This window comes from Mauremys reevesii, linkage group 15, assembly GCF_016161935.1.
Source record: "Mauremys reevesii isolate NIE-2019 linkage group 15, ASM1616193v1, whole genome shotgun sequence".
NCBI classification, from domain to species: Eukaryota; Metazoa; Chordata; order Testudines; family Geoemydidae; genus Mauremys; species Mauremys reevesii.
The window spans coordinates 22,047,494-22,070,397 of record NC_052637.1 but is presented as its reverse complement, the minus strand read 5'-3'; the positions used below and the strand labels follow the sequence as shown (position 1 = coordinate 22,070,397).

Here is a 22,904-nt window from a genome sequence, read left to right as displayed (position 1 = left end):
AGAGATTTATATTGTATTTGTATCAGGAGAGGGCTGGGCAGAACAGGACATACATTTCTGGGGGGAAATCTGAGACTGGGGTCTGTTGGGGTCACCCTGCAGTATAACCCAGGCTGTTGAGAGCCGGAGTGTAACCCAGCGTGGCCGGCAAGCTGCAGTTACACATGGACACTGAGGGTGTGGTTTGCCTGCTGGAAGGCTGTTTGTGAGCGGCCCAGGTGGGAGCTACTTCAGCAAGGCATTGTAAGGCACCCAAAGCTGCAGGGCAGGGGTGACACAGCTGCTCATGCATCTGGATTGTACCCTGGTATGTTGCACTGAGGTGCATCCTAGTAGCAAGTGACTGATCCACAACCCTGGTTAGTACAAGCTCTCCTGAAATGGGGAATTGCCTGGAGCGTCTCCAAAGCACAGGCCATGCCTGTCCCTGAACAGTGAATGTGGGCTAATTTCACCTGCCAGCTGGTCAGGGCTGAATGAGAAATCCACCAGTACCACTGGTGCCTCTGAGAACTTGCCAGAAATCAAAGTGACCACACTAGGAAATGGATGGAAGCCCAGACTCTGTGTCCAGCCTGAGCCCCCCTCTGTGATCTTCATGGGCATGTTTCTGACCTTAGAAAGCCTGGCAGGTCTATACGGAATTATTCTGGCAATATGTTGGTAGGCAAAGGAGCCTTCTTCATTGTTGCCAGGGGTTGAATGTATTTTGCCTTTGCACCAAAGAAGCAGCTCTGGGCTATTCCTAGCTCACACAGTGTGTATCATCAGCAGGGCCTACGCAGCTGCAGTTGTTGAAATGGCACGCTAAGCTGTAGTCTACGGTTCAGCCACTAGTTGGCATTGTGTGTAAAATACCTTATTTAAATGAACCTCAGCCATACCTGTAGAGCATTAAAGGATCTTATGATGAACACACCTGGGGTGTATAAGCAAACTCTGTGACCAGTCCAGATCTGGTACAGAGGAACAGGAAGGGTGTTGGTAGTAAATTAAGAACAGGAACAGAAGGAAAAAAGCAACAAAGGTTGCAGGATCTCATCAACATGCCTCTCTTCCATGCCGTAGAGAAGGTAAGCTTTGACAGACCTTACAATGGAAGCAAGATTTTGCAAGATTTTGAACTGCAAGTAAACTCCACTAAGAAACCGGAGATATACAGGTATCTTCTTTAAACTATGCTGTGGGGAAACAAGCAGAGCATATCTTTAAACCCTTTGATGTTATTGAAGACAGTCACAAAGATGACTATGAAATGATTATGGCTATGTCTGATGCATACTTTACACCCCAGAGAAATGTGGTCTGTGAAAGAGCATGTTTTCATCAGAGAATTCAAGGACCAGAGAAAATGCTGAACGTTTTATAAGTGCTTTCCATATATTGGCTGAAAACTGTGATTTTGGGGATGCAAAACCTGCAAACATTAGAGACAGGCTGGTTATTGGGTTAACAGATAAAACATTTCACAGCAGCTACAACTGATAAGAAATTTAACCCTTCCCACAGCTATATAGAAAACAAAGCAGTCAGAATTAGTCAAACAACAAAACAAAAGGCAGGAGCAACTGGAAAACCCGAAAGTAGGTTAGAAGCTATAAACAGACACTTGACTGTTAAAAGTCATTATCAGAAACCTCTGAGAAGTGGAGACGTGGAGACAGAACTCCCAGGCTAAGAGGGGTAAATTGCAACCAACATGCACAAGCTGAGGAAAAAGTCATATACCAAGAGATGATGCTTGTCCAGCCAGAGGCGCATGGTATAATACATGCATGAAATATGGACATTTTGTAGTTCTTTGATGCACCAAAGCAGTCAGGGAGTTGGCTCATATTACAGACAATCAAGAGCCATTGTTTCTGGGATCTATCACAGAGCCTGCCTGGAGAGTGAAACTGAATATTCAGGGCAACACTATTGACTTTAAAACTGACTCAGGAGCTGACATCTCAGTCATCTCAGAAGGGATTTACAATCCCCCTCACCTCCTCCCAGAGCACAAGTCACCTGACACAGCCCTGACTAGCCCTGTTGGTGCATAGGCGCCGACTTCTACTGGTGCCAGTGGGTGCTTGACCCCACCCCTGCCCCTGGACCTGCCCCGACTCCACCCCTGTCCCACCCCCTCCTGCTCCCATCCCCAAAGTCTCCGCCCCAGTCCCGCCTCTTCCCCGCTTCCTCCCCTGAGTGCAGCACGTTTCCACTCCTCCCCATCCCTCCTGGAGCTTGCTACAGCTGTTTGGTGGCAGCAAGCGCTGGGAGGTAAGTGGAAGAGCGGGGATGCAGTGCACTCAGGGGAGGAGGTGGAGGTGGCAGAGGAAAAGGTGAGGTATAGCGAGGCGGGGAGGTTGGCTGCTGGTGGGTGCAGAGCACCCACTAATTTTTCCCCTTGGGTGCTCCAGCCCCAGAGCATCCATGGAGTCGGTGCCTATGTGTCGGTATTCTGAACTGCATGGGCCAGTTCACCACGGTAACAACTTACAAAGACAAAAGCTATGCATTCAGAGTGTGCGTGATCAAAGGATCAAAGACCAACAACCTTCTCAGTTCCAGACAAACTCATAGCTGGAAACCAAATCCGTTCACCTGTATGCTAGTTTTGTTCAACATAGATATTAGTCTTAGAAGAATGTATTTAGTGTTTAGACTCTATGAGATGTGTGTGAGGTTATATATTTGGCTGTGTGTGTGTTCTCCCTGTGTGCTTCCCCAGCTCTGCGCAGACTGCTGGCACAGCAGACCTTGAGCAAACTGCCCAATGACCATAAGATTCGTTAAGGTACGAAAGCACCCAGCCAGGTTTATTGTCAACAAAACATGCTAATAGCACCTGGCAGACTCTACGAGGATACTAAGACATGTATGCCCATGACAATGGACGTAGCTCAGTCAGTGGCAGGACTTTCCACTGCCCCCTAGGCTGGCCAGAGATATGCCCTCTGAGATATATCTTTATACCCTGATACAAACAAGTTACATACTGTCATCCTGACCTTATCTTTTAGGAGGGGTCAGTGTGTTTCTGTTATCCTTGGGGAATGTTTTTGTACCATCCTTGATATCTGGTACCACTTAATATCGGGATGTGTTTGTGTGAGTACTCTGTACTTAGCACTTCTTAGGAATTTGTATTTCTGCAAATATCAGCCCTGCTCTTGCCAGGTTCTGTGAGTAGGTTCTGCATCATACCAGGCCTCTGATACAAGAGCTTATGTCTCAGGCTCTCTTCCTACTACATTGTGTACATTGCTGCATGCATTAGTCTCACTTGTAATGTTTATATTCCACGCTACAAGGTAAAATATGTTTGTTTTATAATTGTAAAAATGCCTGCTCTGAACTTGTGAACTCAGACGGGAAGAGTGGTTTCCCCCATGCCCATCAAGAAGGACTATCAAGACTTAATGGGCCAGCCAGGACAAAAAGCTTTGCTCAAGTATCAGAGGGGGAGCCGTGTTAGTCTGGATCTGTAAAAGCAGCAAAGAGTCCTGTGGCACCTTATAGACTAACAAAAGACGTATTGGAGCATGAGCTTTCGTGGGTGAATACCCACTTCGTTGGATGCTTTGCTGAATGCTCCATCCACCCATGAAGAAGTTACGTGCAAGAGCCCTCGTCGCATCAGTTTGAACCTTGGGGGGGAAGGTCGTATAAAGATGCTCACAAGAAGAAATGGTTCTTTTTTTGCTATTTTAACTCTCACAGGGCCAGAGACTCTAAACTAATGCAGAGATCCCCAGAGCCAACCTGGGTCCTCCCTGAAAGACATTTTGAACAGACAGATTACTGCATCTCTGTCACCTTTAGGAGCCATAGATGGTAACTCATTTGTGTGTGTATGTTTGCTTGTTTTAACCTGCAAATAACTCTCATTTATTTTTCCTGCTTACTACATTTTTAGGTAGTTGATTACAGGACTGGCTATAAGCGTTGCCTTTATTGCACAATCTAGGGTACCAATTGACCTGGGGTAAGTGACTGGTCTTTTGGGACTGGAAGCAACCTGAATATTTTGTGGTCTTTGGTGTAAGTGACCATCTATCACATGGTCCAGCTTGCCTAGGTGACAAGATAGACCAAAGTGCCCACGGAGACTGTCTGTGACTCCATGGTAAGACTGTTACAGTGCTTTAGGAGTTCACATTTGTTCCTGGGTTGGTGAAATCTAATTACAGAACATACCACCAGTTTGGGATGTTTGCCTTATGTTTGACAGTCTGCCCTGAGGTTGGCGCTCCTGGTCACGAGCCATTCTGGACATCCCCTACAGGAGGGATGTAGAACTTCGAGGGGGAGATGGCACGGAATGCTTGACTGTATTATACAGTTCAGCCAGTAGGTGGTGCTGTGTGTAAATACCTTATTTAAAGGAACCCCAGCCATACCTGGCGGAGCGTTCAAGGAATTTATGCTGAATATAAGCACGCTGTGCGCCCAGGCCAGATCTGGGACAGAAGAACATGACAATTATACCCTAAAATACACACAGCTTAGAGCTGACACAGAGCACCTGCGTGGCCAGGGCTGGCCCAGAATGCACATTCTTACATAGTGAGCAAAACCGGACATGCTTTTCTGGTCACTATCCTTGCCAGTGTTCAGCTGCAATATGTGGCTTTTGCATGTGTCCATCAAACACATTTCAGCATCATACATTGGGATCGGGGTGGTGGTGGTGATTTAAGAAGATAAGGCAGGGGAGGTGGCTCATTACATGGGAAGACCTTGCCCAGGGGTAGTCAATAGGCGAACCTGGGGCCAAATCCAGACTGCCAGATGCTTTTGAATGCAACCCGAAATCTTTTTATTTACTTATTATCATATTGTTATTGCGGTGTGAAAAATGTTTCTCTGGAGTCTGCACCTTGACTATACCTTGACCAAGCTATTTGGACCTTGACGAAAAATAATTGACAAACATCCAGCTGGTGCCAGATTCACATGTGGATCCTGTGACAGGTTCTCTGTCACGCCCCTCTTCCAGAGCCCGCTGGCTGTTCCAATAAAGTGCAGAGAGGCTTTCAGGTATGCAGCACCTGTGGCTCTATTTACACATACACGGTTCTCCCATCACCAGTGTTGAGCTAGATACAAGGCTTACAGGGTTCGTTCCCACTTTTCCTGCAGTCAGCCCACAGCTCAGAGTCTGACCTTTTCCTGGCTGGCTTTTCTTCTGGCTCCCAGCCCTTATAACTGCCGGCTTGTCAGGCCTGCAGGTGGAGCCAATCCCCAGGCCAGGCATCAGGTCTCTTTCACCAGCCCCAATCTATTTCCCTTGATTGGAGCTGGCTGAGCAGGGGTAATTAGGTACTTTTGCACCAGCACCCTGCTACAGATCCATCCAGTGGTTTCCAGGTGTGAGCAGGGTCTGAATGAGCTCACCCCTGGCAGCTAGTGATGCACGGAGGGCAAAGACTTCAGGAGCACGGACCCACCCGCTCTGTCTAGGTGTTCAGCAGACTGCCCTGCTTTGCTAAAGTGGTCGATTTTGGCTGGTTTGGGTTACAATTAACATTAGTATGGAACACAGGGTGAGGTTCTGTGGCCTGCAGGAGGCCAAACTAGATGACCACGATGGTCCCTTCTGACTTTAGTAAGAATATCTGAGTAAGAATATACCTTACAATTTTAAGCCTAACCAGTGTCCCTTAAGTGACTTGCCACAAGATGTCAGAACATGTTAGTATTAGAACTGAGTGGGTCTAACATTTATTTAGTTTTCTTTCTTGACATAGGAATTAGATACAATGCTCCTGTCAGATATTTCTAAGTTATTATCTGCAAAAACACTAGAGTTTTCAGTTGCCTAAGTAGCCCCTGGAATCACAGTAAAAGTTGTGCTCCCCTCCAATCTGAAATGGCACCCTTGTGGGTAGGCATGCAATCCCTCCCCCAATGCATGTCCCCATTGGCCTGACTGGAACTGTGCCCCCCTCCCCCCAAATATAAAAGTCAAACTAGGCCTACCAGGCTCTGGCAGTGAGCGGTACCCGCTCCTCAGAGCAAGGTGTAACATACTCATTGTGGACAATGGTATGTGACTAAGTGATTCGTTCCTACCCCCCAGCAGTTTCTGCTGCTTCATGTTCTGGAGCCCAAGGGCTGATGCCCCTGTACATCCTTAGCTAGTGCAATTGGTGAGTCTCTGCGTACAGGTCACCCAGATGTCTGGTCCTGGTCTGATCCGGGCTAAGTGTGTTGGCCACACCCCAAAGCTATTTAGGCTAACTTCCAAGGGAGTCATTGTAAATAAGAAGTGTATATACCTTTGAGGATGTGGGCCATTGTATCCTATGCACTGGGGAAGGCGTTTCCTTATGGCTTGTTAAATCTGCGCCTGGGGCACTGGTTCAACCTGCACTGCCCACCTGCTCCCAACTGCAGCCTGGGCTGGCTGCTGTGTGTGGACACAAGGGGCCCGATCCCTCTGTGGCGGTTGGAGGCCTGCAACGTAGGGAGTGCCTGATGTCTCCAAAGCTGGGCCACTTGCCGTGCCAGGGCATTCTGCTTCCTCAGCCCTCCCCAGGCAGGAGCTGCTCACGCCTCCAGCCCTGCGACACCACACCCAGCACAGCTTGGATCTGCCTTGGAGAGCCACAGCGCAGCTCTGGGTTCACGGGTCAGGTTCTGCTCTCAGCAACACCCATTGTGATTCACTCTCTGTGTGATGGTAGCTCAGGATCAGGTCCCAGGGTGCTGGGAAGTTACAAACACAGAGGAAGAGACAGTCTAAATAGACCAAAGCCCAATGAGAGCTTGTCTTCGAGTCCATCAGCATATAGATACTGAACAAAACATAGTGCAAATAGTCCCAGAGCATACAGTCCTTGTTCTCGCCAGAACCCAGGATTGTCTGTCACAGCGAGGCTCCTTATCCGTCGTCTTTCATCCCTCTGCCAGGACCGCCAGCCCACCCCTTCTTCCTGGGGTGCAACCCCTCTCTTCCCAACATGAACCCCTCACCCCCCCGGCCTGTCTTCTGGGAATATCCTTGCCTGGGAGCTTCCCTCACTCCCCTGGCCCTCTCACAGGTCCTCGGGGTCTATGTCTCTGGCCCAGGAGATATCAGTAGGTGAGCTCCTCCTGCTTTCCCTTTCCAGACCTCTGGTCCTGGCTGACTGGCTTGGGAATGCCAGCCAGCAAACCCCTCTTTCTGTTCCCCTGCCTTCAGCCTTCTCCAGGGAAACCCCTTCTCTCTCTGGCAGCTCTCCTCTCCTGCCCTTCCCCTGTCTGACTCCTGACTGACCTTTTGAGCCCCCAGGTGCTGCTCTGTCCTCTTGACTGGCCCAGCTGAGGGCACCTGAACTGGAACAGTAGAGCTGAGCCCAGTTACATTTCATGGCCCCTGTTACACAGACCTGAAGTTGTCAGACACAGAGCAGCTTGTTAATGGGGAACCGTTCATATGTGGGCGTACTCTGCACAACAAGCACATCTCCACTTGGCACTCCCTTGCAGCATTTCACTTGGATTGTCCCGATGGATAATTCTGCCCAAATCAATCTTTTCCTGCAGAAATTTTTGATTTCCGTGAAAGTCCATTTTCTCATGGAAAAACAAAATGTTTCTACTTTTATTGTAGATTAAGAGACCAGCAAAGCAAAAGTAAAATCTCCAGGAGAGAGAGCATGGTGTGTTTGACTCCTCTGCATCAGGCTTTCTCAGAACACGCAGTGGCAGCAGAGATGAGGCCCTCTCTCAACTGAGTGTCTGGTGCCCAGAGAAGAAGTGATAAACAGCTACAAGTTACAGACATTACAATGCTCACACTCACATTACATCATCTCACCGGAGTCTCTTCCATACTAGTAACCCAGCCATGCCATCATGCAGCAACTGTTTGCATTCCAGATCCTCCTCAAGTGTTTGAATCCCAACATGCCGGGAGAGAGACCGGGGGCGTATGGATAGATACATCCATGTTGCAAGAGCCTGAGGTGTAAACAGAAATTCAGAGAAGGGTGGCACGCTTGCAGGGAGCTGACGGACACAATTCCAACCAGCTACCCTGGAATGTTCCTAGAACTGCAGGGAAGGGTGAAATGATGGCAGAAAGCAAAAGTCAATAACTGGAGAGGGACATATGGAGAAATAAAAAAATGCACCAAAAGAAGGCAGGGGTGCTGGAAGATTTTGTATAGTGGGGGTGCTGAGACTCATTGAACCAAACCATAAACCCTGTACATAATGGAAACCACTTCAAATGAGGGGGTGCAGCAGCACCCCTAGCACCGCTCGTTCCAGCACCTATGAAGCATGGACCGGAGGGGAGTGATTTCTGTGTAAGGGCCCAAGGGAGCCAAGGAATGGACCAAAGGGGAAATCTACCTGAACACACAGCTTCCCAGACACCTGTGTTTCCAGTAGGAAATCCAAGGCAGGCAGCTGGCTGCAGAGAGGCAATGGATCAACTTCCATACAGTCTGTTTGTTGGAAATGATGGAAACTGTATGCAGGGATTAACACCCCCCACGGTTCGAAAGATCACAGAGATTATCTCCAGCAGCCCCCATTCTCACCTGAGGCTTCTGTAACACAGGAGTCCCTCACTGTGACTTTTGAATACTTCTCTGAATCATGAACTTGGTTGCCAGTCCCTAATCAAAATACGTCTGCTGTGTTCACAAAATCTCTGCAAATTGCAAACGACGCCAAGCAGGAAGGATGCCGTGCAGTGTTAAAGTGTAACAAAAACACCCAGATGCAAAAAAATACAGGGAAGAAGTGGAACAGCGAGAAGTGTGTAACATGCAAAATACCTTTGGTTGGATTGTATATGGAGCAGAAAAACAAGCCCAACAAGTTGTTCCAGTGTCTATCTATAGCATTGTGAGCTCATAGTTTCTTATAGCCTGTGGAGAGTATTCAAACTATGGAAAGCATGTGTTTCAACACCATCTCCATGTCAGTAGAGAACAAACCAAAACCAGCGAGACTCTAGACTGTCTGGAATTCACCCTTGTGTTGGCAGCGGCCTGGGCTAATATCAAGCACAAATACTTGGTGGGAGGTCAGAATCATAGAAATGTGGGACTGGAAGGGACCTCAATAGGTCATCTAGTCTGGTCGCTTGCACTGAGGCCGGACTAAGTATTATCTAGACCATTCCTGACAGGTGTTTGTCTGACCTGCTCCTGTGTGATGGAGATGCCACAACCTCCCTAGGCAATTTATTCAAGTGCTTAACCACCCTGGCAGTTAGGAAGTTTTTCCTAATGTCCAGCCTAAATCTCCTTGTCTGCTATTTAAGCCCATTGCTTCTTGTCCTATCCTCAGTGGTTAATGAGAACATTTTATCACCCTCCTATTTATAAGAAAATTTTATGTACTTGAAGATTGTTATCATGTCCTCCCTCAGTCTTCTCTTCTCCAGACTAAACAAACCCAGCTGCGTCAATTTTTCCTCATAGGTCATGTTTTCTAGACTTTTAATCATTTTTGTTGCTCTCCTCAGGACAGTCTCTAATTTGTCCACATCTTTTCCAAAGTGTGGTGCCCAGAACTGGACACAGTAGTCCAGCTGAGGCCTTATCAGTGCTGAGTAGAAGGGAAAAATTACTTCTTGGGTCTTGCTTACAACACTCCTGCTGATACATCCCAGATTGATGTTTCCTTGTTTGGCAACAGTGTTACATTGTTGACTCATATTTAGTTTGTGACCCACTATGACCCCCAGATCCCTTTCTGCAGTACTCCTGCCTAGGCAGTTTTTCCCCATTTTGTATGCATGTGTAACCCACACACGTCCTGGGTGTGGTGCTCTGTCCCCTCTAGTGGCACTGAGACTGCTAAGAGATTAATGAGTCTGCAACAACCTTAGCTAAGGGCCACGGTGCTTTTAGCTCATGCAGTAGAGGCGCGTGCATTTAGCTCCAGAGGTCCCAGGTTCAGTCCTGCCCATCGACAACGGGTGTCTGTTGGTGTTACACATGCAATTGCTTGTTCCTTCCTAAATGTAGTCGTCTTCTTCTTCTTCAATGCTTAGCCGAACAATCAGTGGGAGTGATCATTTGCCATTTGGTCCGTTCCTGTGCAGCTGCGAGGGCTTGATGGGCCAAGAGTCCAACCCATGTAATACGGAGGCTGCTTCTGGGCTGCCTCCATCCCTCGGTTGGCGGAATTTTATCCCGTATGTTACAAGCCACCTGGAGAACGGTGTTCACTGGAACATCTTGTGGCATTCTTGCGACATGTTCAAAAAGTGTAAGGTGCTGTCTGTAGACGATGGCCCCAGTAGTCTGTAGACCGGAGCGACTGTAAACATCTGCATTACAAATAAAATCATTCCACTTTATGCCTAATATACAACACTGGCATTTTGTGTGGAAAGCCTGCACTTTGCCCAGTCTGAATGGCGTAATGTCCATGTTTCGCAACGCTATAGCAAGATGGAAATGATACAGCTCGAATAGATCCTGAACTTGGTTGTTGTGCCGAGATGATGTTGATTCCATATTTGTTGTAAATGACCTTTGGCAGACATTGCGATGCCAATCCAGTAGAGAACCTCAGGGTGAGAGCTGGAGGAACTGGTGAGTATAGAACCCAAATAACAAAAGCTGGAGACTTCTTTGACAGTTTCATTATTCAAAGAGATTGGAGTCATGAGTGGACTTGATCCAAGATTTTGCAGCTTTGTCTTTGAGCATGAAACATGGAGGCCAATCTTGGCCGACTCCCCCTCCATTTGCTGGAGTGCCTCATGAAATGTGTCAGGGCTCTGTACTAGAGGAATAACACATCATCCTCATAGTCAAGGTCTGAGAGCGAGAGATCACAGATCTTAATGCCAATGGGCCTGACGGAATGCCGCATTATGAAATCCATTGCCTGACAAAAGAGCGCAGGGGCTAAGACACAGCCCTGCCTGACACCAGATACTGATTTAAAAGGTGCCAACATCTGATTCCCCAGATGTACATTGGCAGTGGTTCCCATGCAGCTTGCTAATTGAGTCCAGCACAGTGGTTAGGACACCTACACCCTTTAAGGCCTTGCATAGCACCCCTCGGTCAACTGAATCAAACGCAGCCTTAAGATCCACATATGCCACATGCAGGTGCTTCTTGAAGTCGTGGTGTATCTCCGACAACAAGCAGAGGGCCAAAATGGCAACTAATGTGGACCTTTTCTTATAAATCCTAAGTGTTGGGAATGATGTGTCCGATGCAGCAGGGACTCCAAACACGCCAGCAGAACACATGCAAACACCTTCCCTGGAATGGACAACCAGCTGATCAGCCTGTAGCTGCACCAGTCCCGTGTTCTCAGAAAGTGAGATCACAATACCGTCCTTCCAGGTGGTTGGCAAGGTTCCAGTTCTCCACACCAGGTGAAAGATGGTCAGAAGTGATTTCGCTACAGGGTCAATAGCACATTTTAGCAGCTCTGGGAGGATGCACGTCCATTTTTCAGCTTGCAGACAGCGCACTTCACTTCATCCAACATTGGTATGTCAGTCCAAGTGTCTGGGTCTGAACCCACAGTGGCTGCCAATCATCCAGCTCTGAGCAAGCACCAGCTGGAGGGTGGTTCAGGGCACTGTGATAATGTCCCACCCAGCCGGAGAGGATGTCATCATCCGATTTACATGGCCAGCCTTGGTTGTCATTCAGGATGCCGTTCATAGCGACTACTCTTGAGCACTGAGATTGCGGATCGCGTGGAATGCTGGCTTGTCTCCCCTGGCTCAGCCGAATTCACCATCACCCGCCGCTTGGTTATAACATGCCTCAGCGATCGCAGGGCTTTGCATTTTTTGTTATTGAATTTCATCCTATTTATTTCAGACCATTTCTCCAGTTTGTCAAGATCATTTTGAATTCTAAACCTGTCCTGCAAAGTGCTTGCAACCCCTCCCAGCTTGGCATTGGCTGCAGACTTTATAAGTGTACTCTCCATGCGCTTATCTAAACCAATTAGGAAGAGACATTGACTAGAAGGTGTTCATTGTCAGTCACCGTGTCCCTGTGTTAGAGGGGAGACATATCTGCCGGGCAGGCCAGCAGTGAGAGTACAGAAATGGACTCTGGCTTTGCAAGGAGAAAACATGGGACTGTTCCGTTTAAAGAGCCAAGGGAATGGATTGCAGGAAACCTCCATGCCAACAAGGCTAGAGCAGAAGAGGCTGTTTGGTTTATAGACGGTAAACAGAGAGCCACTGTGCCCAAGGACAAAGGAAAGGAGGCTTGGCAGCAGTGAAATTAATGGATGGAATGGTCCTAAATACTTTGCATTATAACTGTGGGAGTCGGCCAGCTCTGCATGCAGAATGAGCAGCAGTTAGCAGCGTGCTGATGGATGAAACCGGATCCCGCTCCAAGCTCACCACAGTTCTGGATTCGGATTGGGTGTTCAGGGGAGCTGTGGTAATGCTGGCCTGATGGGCTCGGTGCAAGTATCGGGCTTGAATCCAGCACTAGGTGGGAAATGTTGGATGATGTAGCCAAGCAGTTGGATAGAGTGGAGATGGTTAAAATTTGGGGCACACAGGAAAAAGGGGTCTCAGTAAAAGGGATTCAGGAAGCTGACTTAGCAGCCAAAAATATAGCAGTAACTAGACCGTCCTGGCCGTGGGAGATGTTGGAATAGTTGGAAACTATCCCCGTAGCAGTTTGTACTCAGGGTCAGCAGCAGTTGCAACAAGCGAAGGCAGAGCGGTTACAAAGCACCCAGAACCAGGATTCAGCGTCAGGTCTGCTCTGGGAGAGAGCTCATAGGCAGGGTGTGAAGGAAGAACAGGGCCGCCCAGAGGGGGGGGGGCAAGAGGGGCAATTTGCCCCAGGCCCCGCAGGGGCCCCCACGAGAGTTTTTCGGGGCCCCTGGAATGGGGTCCTTCACTCGCTCCAGGGCCCCTGGAGCTTCTTCTGCTCCCTGTCTTCGCCAGCGGGGGGTCCTTCCGGGGCAGAAGGGCCCCCCACTGGTGAATTACCGCCAAAGCGGGATGTGCCACCGAAGTGCAGCCGGGTCTTCGGTGGTAATTCGACGGCGGGGGGGGCCCTTCCGTTCCGGGACCCGCCGCCGAAGTGCGCCAAAGACCCGCGGCGGGGGCCCCCTGCCGCCGAATTACTGCCGAAGACCCAGCTGCACTTCAGTGGTGGGTCCCGCTTCGGCAGTAATTCGGCAGCGGGGGGTCTTCGGGGCACTTCGACGGCGGGTCCCGGAATGGAAGGACCCCCCCGCCACCGAAATACCGCCGAAGCGGGGGCCCTCACCGCCAAAGACCCCAAGCCCCCGGAATCCTCTGGGCGGCCCTGAGGTAGAAGGTCAGGACTGAGTAATGGAGCAAGGACTCCTAGGTGTGAAAGCAGGAGATGGTTTGGTCTGGGCTGTACCATGGGATATGTGACAAGATCTGTTATTGTGGGTGCATGGAGTGCGCTCATCACAAACAGGCCAAGGCCAGAGACAGGTTGGCGAAAATGGGGTGATGGCCCAAATGGGAACAGGACCTAAAGGAACATCTTGATTCTTGTCTGGCTTGTGCCAGACATGATTCAGCCAACAGAAAACAGAGCAGGACTCTTATGAGCCAGGCACCCAGGGGTCCATGGGAATGGATTCAAATTGACCCTAAAGAGGAGTTGCCCTTCACGCCATAGGGTAACAGGTGTGTTAGTGGATGTGGATGCTTTTTCACACTGGGTGGAAGCCTTCCCCACTAAAAACATGACCGCCGTCACTACAGCTGAACAACTGGGGCACAGTCTGCTCTGGAATGGGGGCACAAAGGAAATGGATTCAGAGAATGGTAGCAGATTTGTGGGGGCTGTTGCCAAGGAAGGTGCACATTGCTGGGTATCGACCAGAAGTTCTACATCTCCTGCCCACCAGCAGAGCCGGCCAAGCCAGGCGAGTGAATAGGACCATTACATGTGAACAAAGAAACGGGGTCTTACTTATCTCAAGTTACTCAGGGGCAAAATCACTCACACTTTGGGCTTGCGGAGCTTTGTTGTGGAAATTTTGCCGAGTGCCAGAGCAGCTCTGGGGAGCTCAGCCTGTGCCAACCTGCCATGGATACAGGATGGCGTATTTAGCTAAAGGCCACAAGTGAATCTTCTCGCCTGGGTCTGTGTGGCTTGGGTATGCAGGCCCCTATTCATGTTAAAGCAAGGGAGGGGAGCCGGTGGGAGCTGGCATCCAACTTCCTGTGGAAATCCCTGCTCCGGTGAAATCGATTCTAAGTCTTTCCAAGCCCTGAGCTCTGCTGAAAAGCTGTTAGTGGCCCAGCCAGGGGGTGGGCTGGGGCTGTGTGTAGGTCCCTCCTGCTTCAGGTTACATGTATCTTGCCAGACTCCACCTCCCCCTTGTGGAAGTAGAGCAAGAACTGACAGGGATTTCAGTGCAAACAGTCACCTCTGTGAGCAAGAGTCAGGCTAACTGTAACCCTAATAACGCGAGATTTGTAGAAGCGAGGATTGTGTGAGGCGAATGGGAAAGAACTGTGTGAGAAGTTGTTGCGACCTTGTGTCGATAAGGTGGAATGCAGACTAGCGTCTAAATGGAAGTGAGAAAAATAAGATATCAAGATGGCCTGTGTATAAACAAAATGCAGCTGTTGCTTATTAGTGTATGGAACAAAAAGTATAAATGCTGCTGTAATTGTTTACCTGTAGAGAGACCTGCCTAGGAGGGGGAAACCCTGTGTCCTAGCGCACTCTCTCCCTCTATGCAATTGCTAGAGAAATAAAGTATCTGACTTTGCTGCACTCAACCAAAAAGTGAGAACTAAGCTTTTCTCCGACACCCTCCTCTTGCCAGACATCTGCTCAGGTGCTGTAACCCAAGTCATCTCTGCTGTGCCCATGAACACACACACTCTGAACCCTGCATGCTGCATGGGCAGCTGATGATGTGCAATCACCTATGTGTAAGCGGGGGAATGGTCCCGCTATTGTGGGGAACTTTCCTGGCTTCTGTGCTACCCCGGTGAAGTGGGCTAGCGAAAGGATCTGAGTCCTCGCTCCCACTTCCTTTACCCAGAGGCCTCCCTGCCCTTGAGGACTCTCCTGTTTGGCAGAGTTCTCGTAGCCCCAACAAGACTGGGCCCAGGATTCCTGGGGGGCTCAACCCCCAACCCTGCTGTGGCCACCTAGGACAGGGGCTAAGGTGTCCCCACTCCGGGGTACCCTCTCTGCACTGGGCACCTCCCTGACCCACTGATTATTCCAGACAATTTAAAGCAAATACAAGTTGTTTACTTAACAATCAATTTGAAGAAAAGAATAAGAATAAATGGGAACGGTTACAGGGAAACACATCACCCTGCTCTGTGGCAGGGAACATTACAAACAATGTCTCTGGACATCAAGGCACTTTGCAGTCTGTTCCTTGTAGGCCCCAGGCCTCCTTCTCAGGCCCTGGCTGTGCTGCAGGGATGCTGTGGGTGGGACACTTGAAATGGTGGTGACCACACACCTCCGGGCTTTGGGTGGTGGGATCCTTCTTTCCAGTGCCAGCCCCGGCAGGTTCCTCCCAGCCTGGCCTGCATGGACCCTTGGCTGGGGGTGTCTTTTTGTGCTGGGCCCTTTGCCCAAGGTCCCCCCTTGGCTGGCCCCAGTTGCTCACTACACCTGGCTCTCTGGCTGCAGCTCTGCTCCCAGCACAGGATCTGCTCTCTCTGCGCTGTGCCTGTGGCTGTCTGGCTGCAGCTCCGCTCCCAGCACGGGGTCTGCTCTCTCTGCGCTGTGCCTCTGGCCCCTCTGGATATGGCCCGGCTCTGCTCTCCAGCTCAGCTTGGGCCCCTGCTTTCTCCTTTGCTCGGCCCCCTCCTGACTCGGCACATTCCTGCTCACACGGAGGACGGGACCCACCCTGGCCTTCTGTCTTCCTGATTAGCCGGCCTGCCCTGTCAGTCAGGCTGACCTGGAGCATTGGCCTCTTGCCATTGTTCCTGGGGACTGTCAGTCTCAGGGTCCTGATTTGCCATCAAACCCTCCCCTTTTAGTGCTGGGAGCTAGCAGCCAAAACACCCCCACTGAATGTTAGTAAGGGGGCAACAGTCCCCTTACATATGCATTGCCTCTGGGCAGATTCCAGGGCCTTATCAAGCATGGGCTTCAGATCCCAGCAATATCTGGATCTGCCTGTAATGCACCCTGACACCTGCCCAATAAATCCGGGAGGTCCCACTGTATTGTTATAGTCTAACTGGGGTGGGTGCAGATCATATCATTGTAACAATAGAGAGTGTGTTATGGGAACTCATCCAAGATGAGAGTCTCAGAGCCACTTAAGAGATTTGTATGTCCAGTTCTCATCACAGTTCATGGGAATTGAGTGTCCAGATCCACTAGGCAGCTTTGCAAATCTTATCCCAAGCCAGCAAAGGAGACTCAAATTTATGTGACAACTGGTGAAGATCTCCAACTCAGAGGTGATGGTGGGAGCTAGGGGCAGAATTAAGGTTGGAACTGGGAGCAGCAAAAAGCCCTTAACATCTTATTAATTAACCTTAACATGCCTTCTTACTTGGGGTTTGTATTAGGACTATGCAGGAGCACCGGGCAGCTGGGTCATGTTCAGCTCCTCCTGGCTGGGCTAGAGGGAACCTTCTTTGGAACATACCTGGCAAACTAGTGCTTATAAACCTCAGTGTGGAAGCACATCTAGGCAGGCCAGCTGCTAGACCAGGGTACCCATCCCTGCTTGGTAGGAACACAACATTATAATTCAAGGGGGTGGGGGTGAGGGTTGGGTGCATGTTTCACTGAGGCCTCGTGCATGGGAGAGACCTGGCAATGGATGCAGCAGGAGGAACAGTGATGTCTCCATTCCAGGCTCCACACAGAGGTGAACAATGTTATGATGGTGTTTCTGGATTACCTGCCACCTCAGACACCTGCTGCTGGCTCCTTGCCAGTCCCCAGCTGGAGAGATGGAGTGAGAAGCCTTTAAAACACAAACGAGTTCCACCACATTCACTCCCGGGGAGCTGTCCTGTTCCCTCATGGCCATTGTGCAATGCAGAAGGGATGATGCACAAAGCAAACCCCGACTTGTTATATAGGTGGCTTGCACTTGTTCTCCTTCGCCAGTGCAGTGCCAGGAAGGTCAGACGCAGGTAGGCCACGATCCTCGGACACAGGAACTATGGGTGGAGAAGCGATTGTGCTCTGGCCATAGACAAGGTAAGATGTTTCCAAGGGCAGGAGGCCTGGGAGCTGGGGGCTGGAGCATCTCACAGGTAGCTCTGGTGGCTAGGTTAATAGGGGAGAAAATGCTGGTGTTGAGTCCCTGCTCGGCTCCAAACACACTGACTGGATTCCACGTTGGTGGAAGTGGGTCCATCCCCTTGGACTTCAGTGAAGCTGTAACCATTTACAGCAGGTGTGACTGTGATCCATTGTGATTTCTGAAATCCCTGGACTGGAGAGGATATAGCTAGGATGGCGCAGGGGGTGAGTTAGGATGCTGTGTCTTTCACCTCTATGACACCTGTTCAGACTGTGCCTAGGTCAGCAATGGCAGAAAGCATGGCAGGGAATGTCAAGTAAGTGTTGGAAGGTGGTATTACGTCTGTACACAGTAGTGAGTCCATTCCAGGGACACTGTGTCCAGATCTGGGGTCCACCCTTCCACAAGCAGGTGGACAAATTGGAAAGGGCTCAGAAAAGAGCTACAAGAATGAGCCAAAGTCTGGAAAACCTGCCTTATCGTGAGAGAGTTCAGAAGCTTTAACTGAGTTTCTCCAAGGGAAGGTTAAGAGGTGACTTGATCACAGTCTACAACTACCTACATGGGGAAGAGATTTCTGACAGTAAAGGGGCCTTTAATTTAACAGGAAAAGATGAGCTGCAAGGTTGGAAGCTAAAGTTAGACAAATTCAGGCAAGAAATAAGGCTCACATGGTTAGCAGCGAGGGTAATTAATCATTGGAACATCTTACCTACGGACATGGAGGGTTCTCCATCACTTGCAATCTGTAAAGCAAAAGCAGATGTCTTTCTAAATGATCTGCTGTAGCTCAAACAGATGTTACAGGCTTGACACAGGTTTTAGGAGGGGAATTATCTGGCCTGTGTTATGCAGGAGATCAGAGCAGATGATCCTAGTGGTCCCTTCTGGCATTGAACTGTATGACCCTGTGAAAGTGACAACCTCCCAGCTTACGCTGTGAAGTCTGCTCTGTGCGCGGAGAGGACTTGGCTGGTGTCTTTGGTGTCAACCTGGCAAAAAACGCTTTTGCTGTTGGCACTGTCAGTCTCAGCAGGGACCGAATGGGTCACGGAGACTGAACTCCGGTCCCAACCCTGCAGGGCAGGGCAGAGGCACGTTGCAGGGCAAGCATGCCCTGCTGCTGCTGCGGGTGTTACAGCATTTCAGTGATTAAGCACAGGACTGCAGTCTCCCGACCTGAGAGATGAGAAGAGATGGCATCATTCTCCAGCATTACACATACCTCAGGGGAAAACCCAGAAAGGGTGGTGGGGCCAACACCACTAGTCTCCAGTGTATGAAATGTTCAACTGGTTTGTGGACAGCCTCAATCTTTTGTTTAAAGCCTACCTACCTACCTATCTGATTGCACATGCACCACTGTGAATCTGACTGGGGAGCAGGTTTCACAGGACATTCTCCCCTCTGACCTGGCTTCGCCCCATTTTTTTCACTCTATTTGGCTTTTCCCGTGGTGCGGGAGCAAACTCCTTTCCGAGTGGCACGGGCAGGGTGGTAGCTCTTGGCCTGGCTGTACATCCCACACACTGATGAGCTTTTTAGCTGCTTCCAGTGAAATTTGGAGGTCCTCCTGGGCCAGAGGGTGCATTTCCTAGGTGGCTTGTTGCATCTGCCACCTGGCACTGGGCAGGGTTAGCCAGCCCCAGCTATAGATTGGCTCATTCCCCTTTCATATTTTGCATTCAGAAACTGTTGCTCCAGGCAGCCAAAAGCCTAAAGCAGCTGAGATTCTTGTGAAGAACATTCTTCCAGAAATGCCTCACCAGAGCACCCTAATATATGTCGCACTCTGCAAATGTCTCACCCACCCAGAGGGTAGGGATGTCATGCAGTTACTAACACACAGCTCTGCGCTTCTTTCTGCTGCGTAATTTGGATTGGCTGAAGGCTTCTGATTTGCATAGTGGCCATACAGTTCTTTATCCTAACCATATGGTATACACATCCCTGTGCGCTGGTTGGCCAGACACCACTGTTAGCCATTTAGAATTGAGAGATTTGCATAATGACTGTACTGTTACTTCTCTGTAGCCCTAGTGTGATCGTACTCATCTCTTGTACTGTTCTGATGGGCTCCTATAATCTCTTGGCTCTGATGGCTCCCCTCAGAGTTCTTCCCCGATATGCCCATCTCAGCATCTGATCCTCCCCGGCCCTGATCCACCTGCTAAAAGCATAGGGTACCATTTTCCATGGGAGAAGGAGGGGATAGCTGCACATTTCTCCCAGGGCCAGGCCACCGCAGGGAGTAGAGATGGAGAAGACAAGAGGTCAGTGGGGAGACAGGGAATTAGAGTAGCCAGTCAGAGAGCAAGGGAGAGACAATGGGGAGCGTAAAGTATTAATAACCGGCTGTGATCGCCGGTACCTGGGTCTAGCTGCTGTTTGTTATTCATGCCCATCGTTTCTTTTCCCCCCAGTTGTGGAGCGTGCGGCTGACATGACTGGGGTATCTGAGACTCACACCAGCAAGGGGACGCCCCTGGGTGAGTGCCCCGTGTGCTATGAGAAATTCCACCCGCTGGAGGCTGCCCAGAGGACACTGAGCTGTGGACACACCTTCTGCCACGACTGCCTGGTGAAGTGCCTGCTCTCCACCAGGCTAGACGGGCAGGTCCAGAACAATCTCATCTGCCCTGTCTGCCGCTATGTGACGTTCCTCAGCAAGAAGGTGACCCGCTGGCCTCCCAAACCAGGGGAGCCCCCGCAACCTCTGGAGCTGGCTCTCTCACCCTCCTTGTTACCCCACCTAGCAAAGTCAGGGCCAGACAACACCTTGGTGGTCCCCAGCCATTTTGTGATGCCAGTGCAGAGCTATGACAGGAGCGACAGCATGTGTGGTGTCCCCATGGACTCAATGGCCATGCCAGCTGGCCTGGCTCGGGAAGCCCACGTCTTCGTGATCAGTGATCATGGGATGCCGCTGGTGGAGGAGAACTGTAGGTCAGAGCTTAGGGGACGCAGCACAGAGGCGCCAGAGTCAGGGGCATCCATGAGTTCCCTTGGGATGCGGTGCTGCCAGTCACCCATTATACTGGCTGTTCTCCTCATCTCGACAGTCGCCCTGTTGGCGGCCGTGTTCCCTTGGGTTCTGCTGGTGAAGAGGAGTTCCTGAGCGGGACTGGAGAATGCTCCAAACAGGACCCAGGCAGAGAGCTGTGCCTAGAACCCAACACTTGCAGAGATACCCAGTGCCTCTAGGCGAATGCCCCCTTCTCTTGGGCACAACTCAGGATCCTTGGATTGTCTGCAATATGGAAATCCTGCAGGCGGCCATGACGCAAATACCTGTGGGCTTGCTGGCCAGTGTTTGCATGGGAGATCTCTGAGGAATGCCCAGAGGCTGCAGGAAATGGCACCATGACTTAGCAGGCGTTGCACTTCCTTCTGACCGAGGGGCTGAACCAGTGCCCCGGTGAGGTGCTGGGGGCCGTGCGCCAGAGTGAGTGGGCGGGTGGTGCTGAGACAGCTCAGGGGCACAGGGCTGGCAGAGGTGCTGCCTTGGAGCCAAGAGGCCATGCCAAGGACCTGGCCCCTTGTGATAAATGTATTCAGACACCAAGTCACAGGACAGAACCCTGCCCGTGTCATGTGGAGGCACAAGAGGCCTTGTTACCTTTGGTGTGATTATTTTGCAGCCCTAGAACAGTTGCCACTAAAGTGTCTTGGACGTTGGTGGTGGACACGGTCGCCCCAATTAAACATCCTCAGTGATGCGAGTTTGCTAGTCTGTTTTTTCCCTAGTGGACATTGTACCCATAGTGCCCCAAGGCACTCAGATGTTGGCTCTGGCTGGTTCTGTGCAGTGTGGACTGGCAAAGCCCATGGAGCGTGGCGCTCTGGGACTGCCAGTGACACCTTGCTGGGTTCCAGATGCGGTAAAGAGCGGGACTCAGCTCCCCTTTAACTTGAAGTCTTGAGGGTTTTTCTCAAAGATAATTCAGTTGAAAGAAAAGCCCTCTAGCTACTGGGCAGCCTGTGCCATGGAGCCAAATCCCCTCCCTGCCCCCTGAAACTGGGCAGGCACAAGGAGAAGCCCTGTGCATGGCAGAGTCTGTATCTCTGTATGAATCTCTCTGCTTGTCTCTGCTGTGCTGCCCCAGCCTCTGGGCCTGTGTGGCTCAGACTGACACCATTCACCAGCTAACACCTGACCCTATGGTTCTCTCTGTCTGCTCCATATCCCACCCTGGCTTCCTCCCTCTCTGCACCTCTGTTCCTTCTCTAGCAGCCTCTCCACTGGGGAAGGCAAACCCAGAAACGTCTAGGATCCAGACAGACTTTTGAGCCCACGAGGGCCAACACCAGGGGCACTGTCTACAGTCAGGCAGGGTGGTTCTCATGGCCCAATGGTGCACATTAAGGGGCTCCCCTGGCCGGTTGAGGGTCTCTCCTCCAGGCAGGGTGCAGGCTGTTCTCCCTATGGATCTGGCTGTCGGTGTGCTACACAGCTGTGAGCAGGGGGCTTGCCACTCAAACAGACCTCTCTCTTCCTCCACCATTGAAAAGCAGTGATGGAAAACAGATGAGCAGGAAGGAATGCACCAGGCCTGCTGCCTTCTTGGGATCACCAGGTTCATCGCCCCACTAGGGTCCAGCTGTCCACCCCCTCGCACTGCCCTGGGGTTCTGCAGTGGCCCAGGGTCCCTGTCAATCTTGTGTGTCTGCTTGGGGCATGGAGCCACCTCCCAGGGAGTCAGGCCAGTGCAGAGATCTCTCCTGGATCATGGGGGATGCAGTCAAGTCCCGCTGTGCTGCACCTGCACAGACACATCTGCCTTTCTAATGGTGGCTGCTCTGTGAATGGCCTGGGAGTGTGGGCAAAGGCGCGTTGCTGGGAGGGTGATGACTCTGGAGCATGTCAGACAGTTGTACTGAGGAACTGAAGATAAAAATCCCTGTCTCTTAGCATTCCCCTCCTGCCCCTCAGCTCCGGCATCCCCTGCCTGGCCACAACACCCCCTCACCCCCCGTCAAGCATCCCCTCTTCTTTCCCACGTTCCTGGAAATTGCCTCCCACCTGTCTCCCAGATAGCTGGTCCTGACCTGGAGAACTAGGGACAGAAAGTGGGGAGGTTAGAGACATTTCTGTGAGGCTAGGCAGGGTGTCTAGCTTCCAGGAGGGGCGATGGTTTGGGAATCCCAGAACCAACCTACTCCTGGAAAACCTTCCCTGGTTTCCTTTAATGGACCCTGTTCATGGTAGCCCCTGGTCCCATCAAATGGGCAGGCTCCTGGTATGCTGCCCCCAGTGTTCTTAGGGTTTATATTGCACAGATTACACCCATGCTGTGATGAATGGAGCTGGATAGCTGCACTGTATTACTCCCACTCCTGGCCCTGGCAGGCTACTTACAGTGGGAGCTGCTCCTGCACCAGGGAAGCTCTCCCCCAGTCCCTTGCAGCTCATTTCTGGTGGCATGTAGTGGCCAGGAGCAGGAGCAGGAGTGAGGTTAGCCCCTGGCCTTGATTTGCACAATCCATATTTGTGGGATGCTTGGCAAAAAATGCCCTCCCACGGCTGGGCCACATATACCCTGGAGGAAGTCTCTGGGCCAGCTGTACACCTCTCAGGGGGTCACTGGGCCAGATGGTATGCCCCTCAGGGGGTCTCTGGGCCAGATGGCATGCCCCTCGGGGGTCTCTGGGTCAGGCTGTACACCCCTCAGGGGGTCACTGGGCCATATGGTATGCCCCTCAGGGGGTCTCTGGGCCAGGCT

At 50.9% G+C, this 22,904-nt stretch overlaps 1 protein-coding gene across 7 annotated transcripts; it reads left to right on the top strand.

Annotated features, from left to right (window-relative positions):
- Nucleotides 1-969: 969 nt before the first annotated feature.
- On the top strand, nt 970-20,789 carry RNF222 (ring finger protein 222). Of its 7 annotated transcripts, none has more exons than XR_005588502.1 (3): nt 970-1,073; nt 3,709-3,822; nt 7,586-7,619. XR_005588502.1 is itself a non-coding variant. In XM_039501880.1 (3 exons), the coding sequence occupies exon 3, from the start codon at nt 19,625-19,627 to the stop codon at nt 20,297-20,299; it is 675 nt and encodes a 224-aa protein (XP_039357814.1). In that variant the 5' UTR covers nt 974-1,073; nt 3,905-3,973; nt 19,605-19,624; the 3' UTR covers nt 20,300-20,789. The 7 variants fall into 7 exon arrangements, 6 of the variants coding, with proteins under 6 accessions (XP_039357814.1, XP_039357815.1, XP_039357813.1 ...); XM_039501880.1 differs by lacking the exons at nt 3,709-3,822; nt 7,586-7,619 and adding exons at nt 3,905-3,973; nt 19,605-20,789 and having other exon boundaries at nt 974-1,073; XM_039501881.1 differs by lacking the exons at nt 3,709-3,822; nt 7,586-7,619 and adding an exon at nt 19,605-20,789 and having other exon boundaries at nt 994-1,162.
- The last annotated feature ends 2,115 nt before the right edge of the window (nt 20,790-22,904 follow it).

Bases quoted from the DNA above. Each gene is read 5' to 3' on its own strand.
- RNF222 (XM_039501875.1), top strand. From the start codon at position 12,025: ATGGACTCTGGCTTTGCAAGGAGAAAACATGGGACTGTTCCGTTTAAA. The intron at 12,149-19,604 runs GTAAACAGAGAG...TTTTCCCCCCAG, and splicing joins GGCTGTTTGGTTTATAGACG to TTGTGGAGCGTGCGGCTGAC.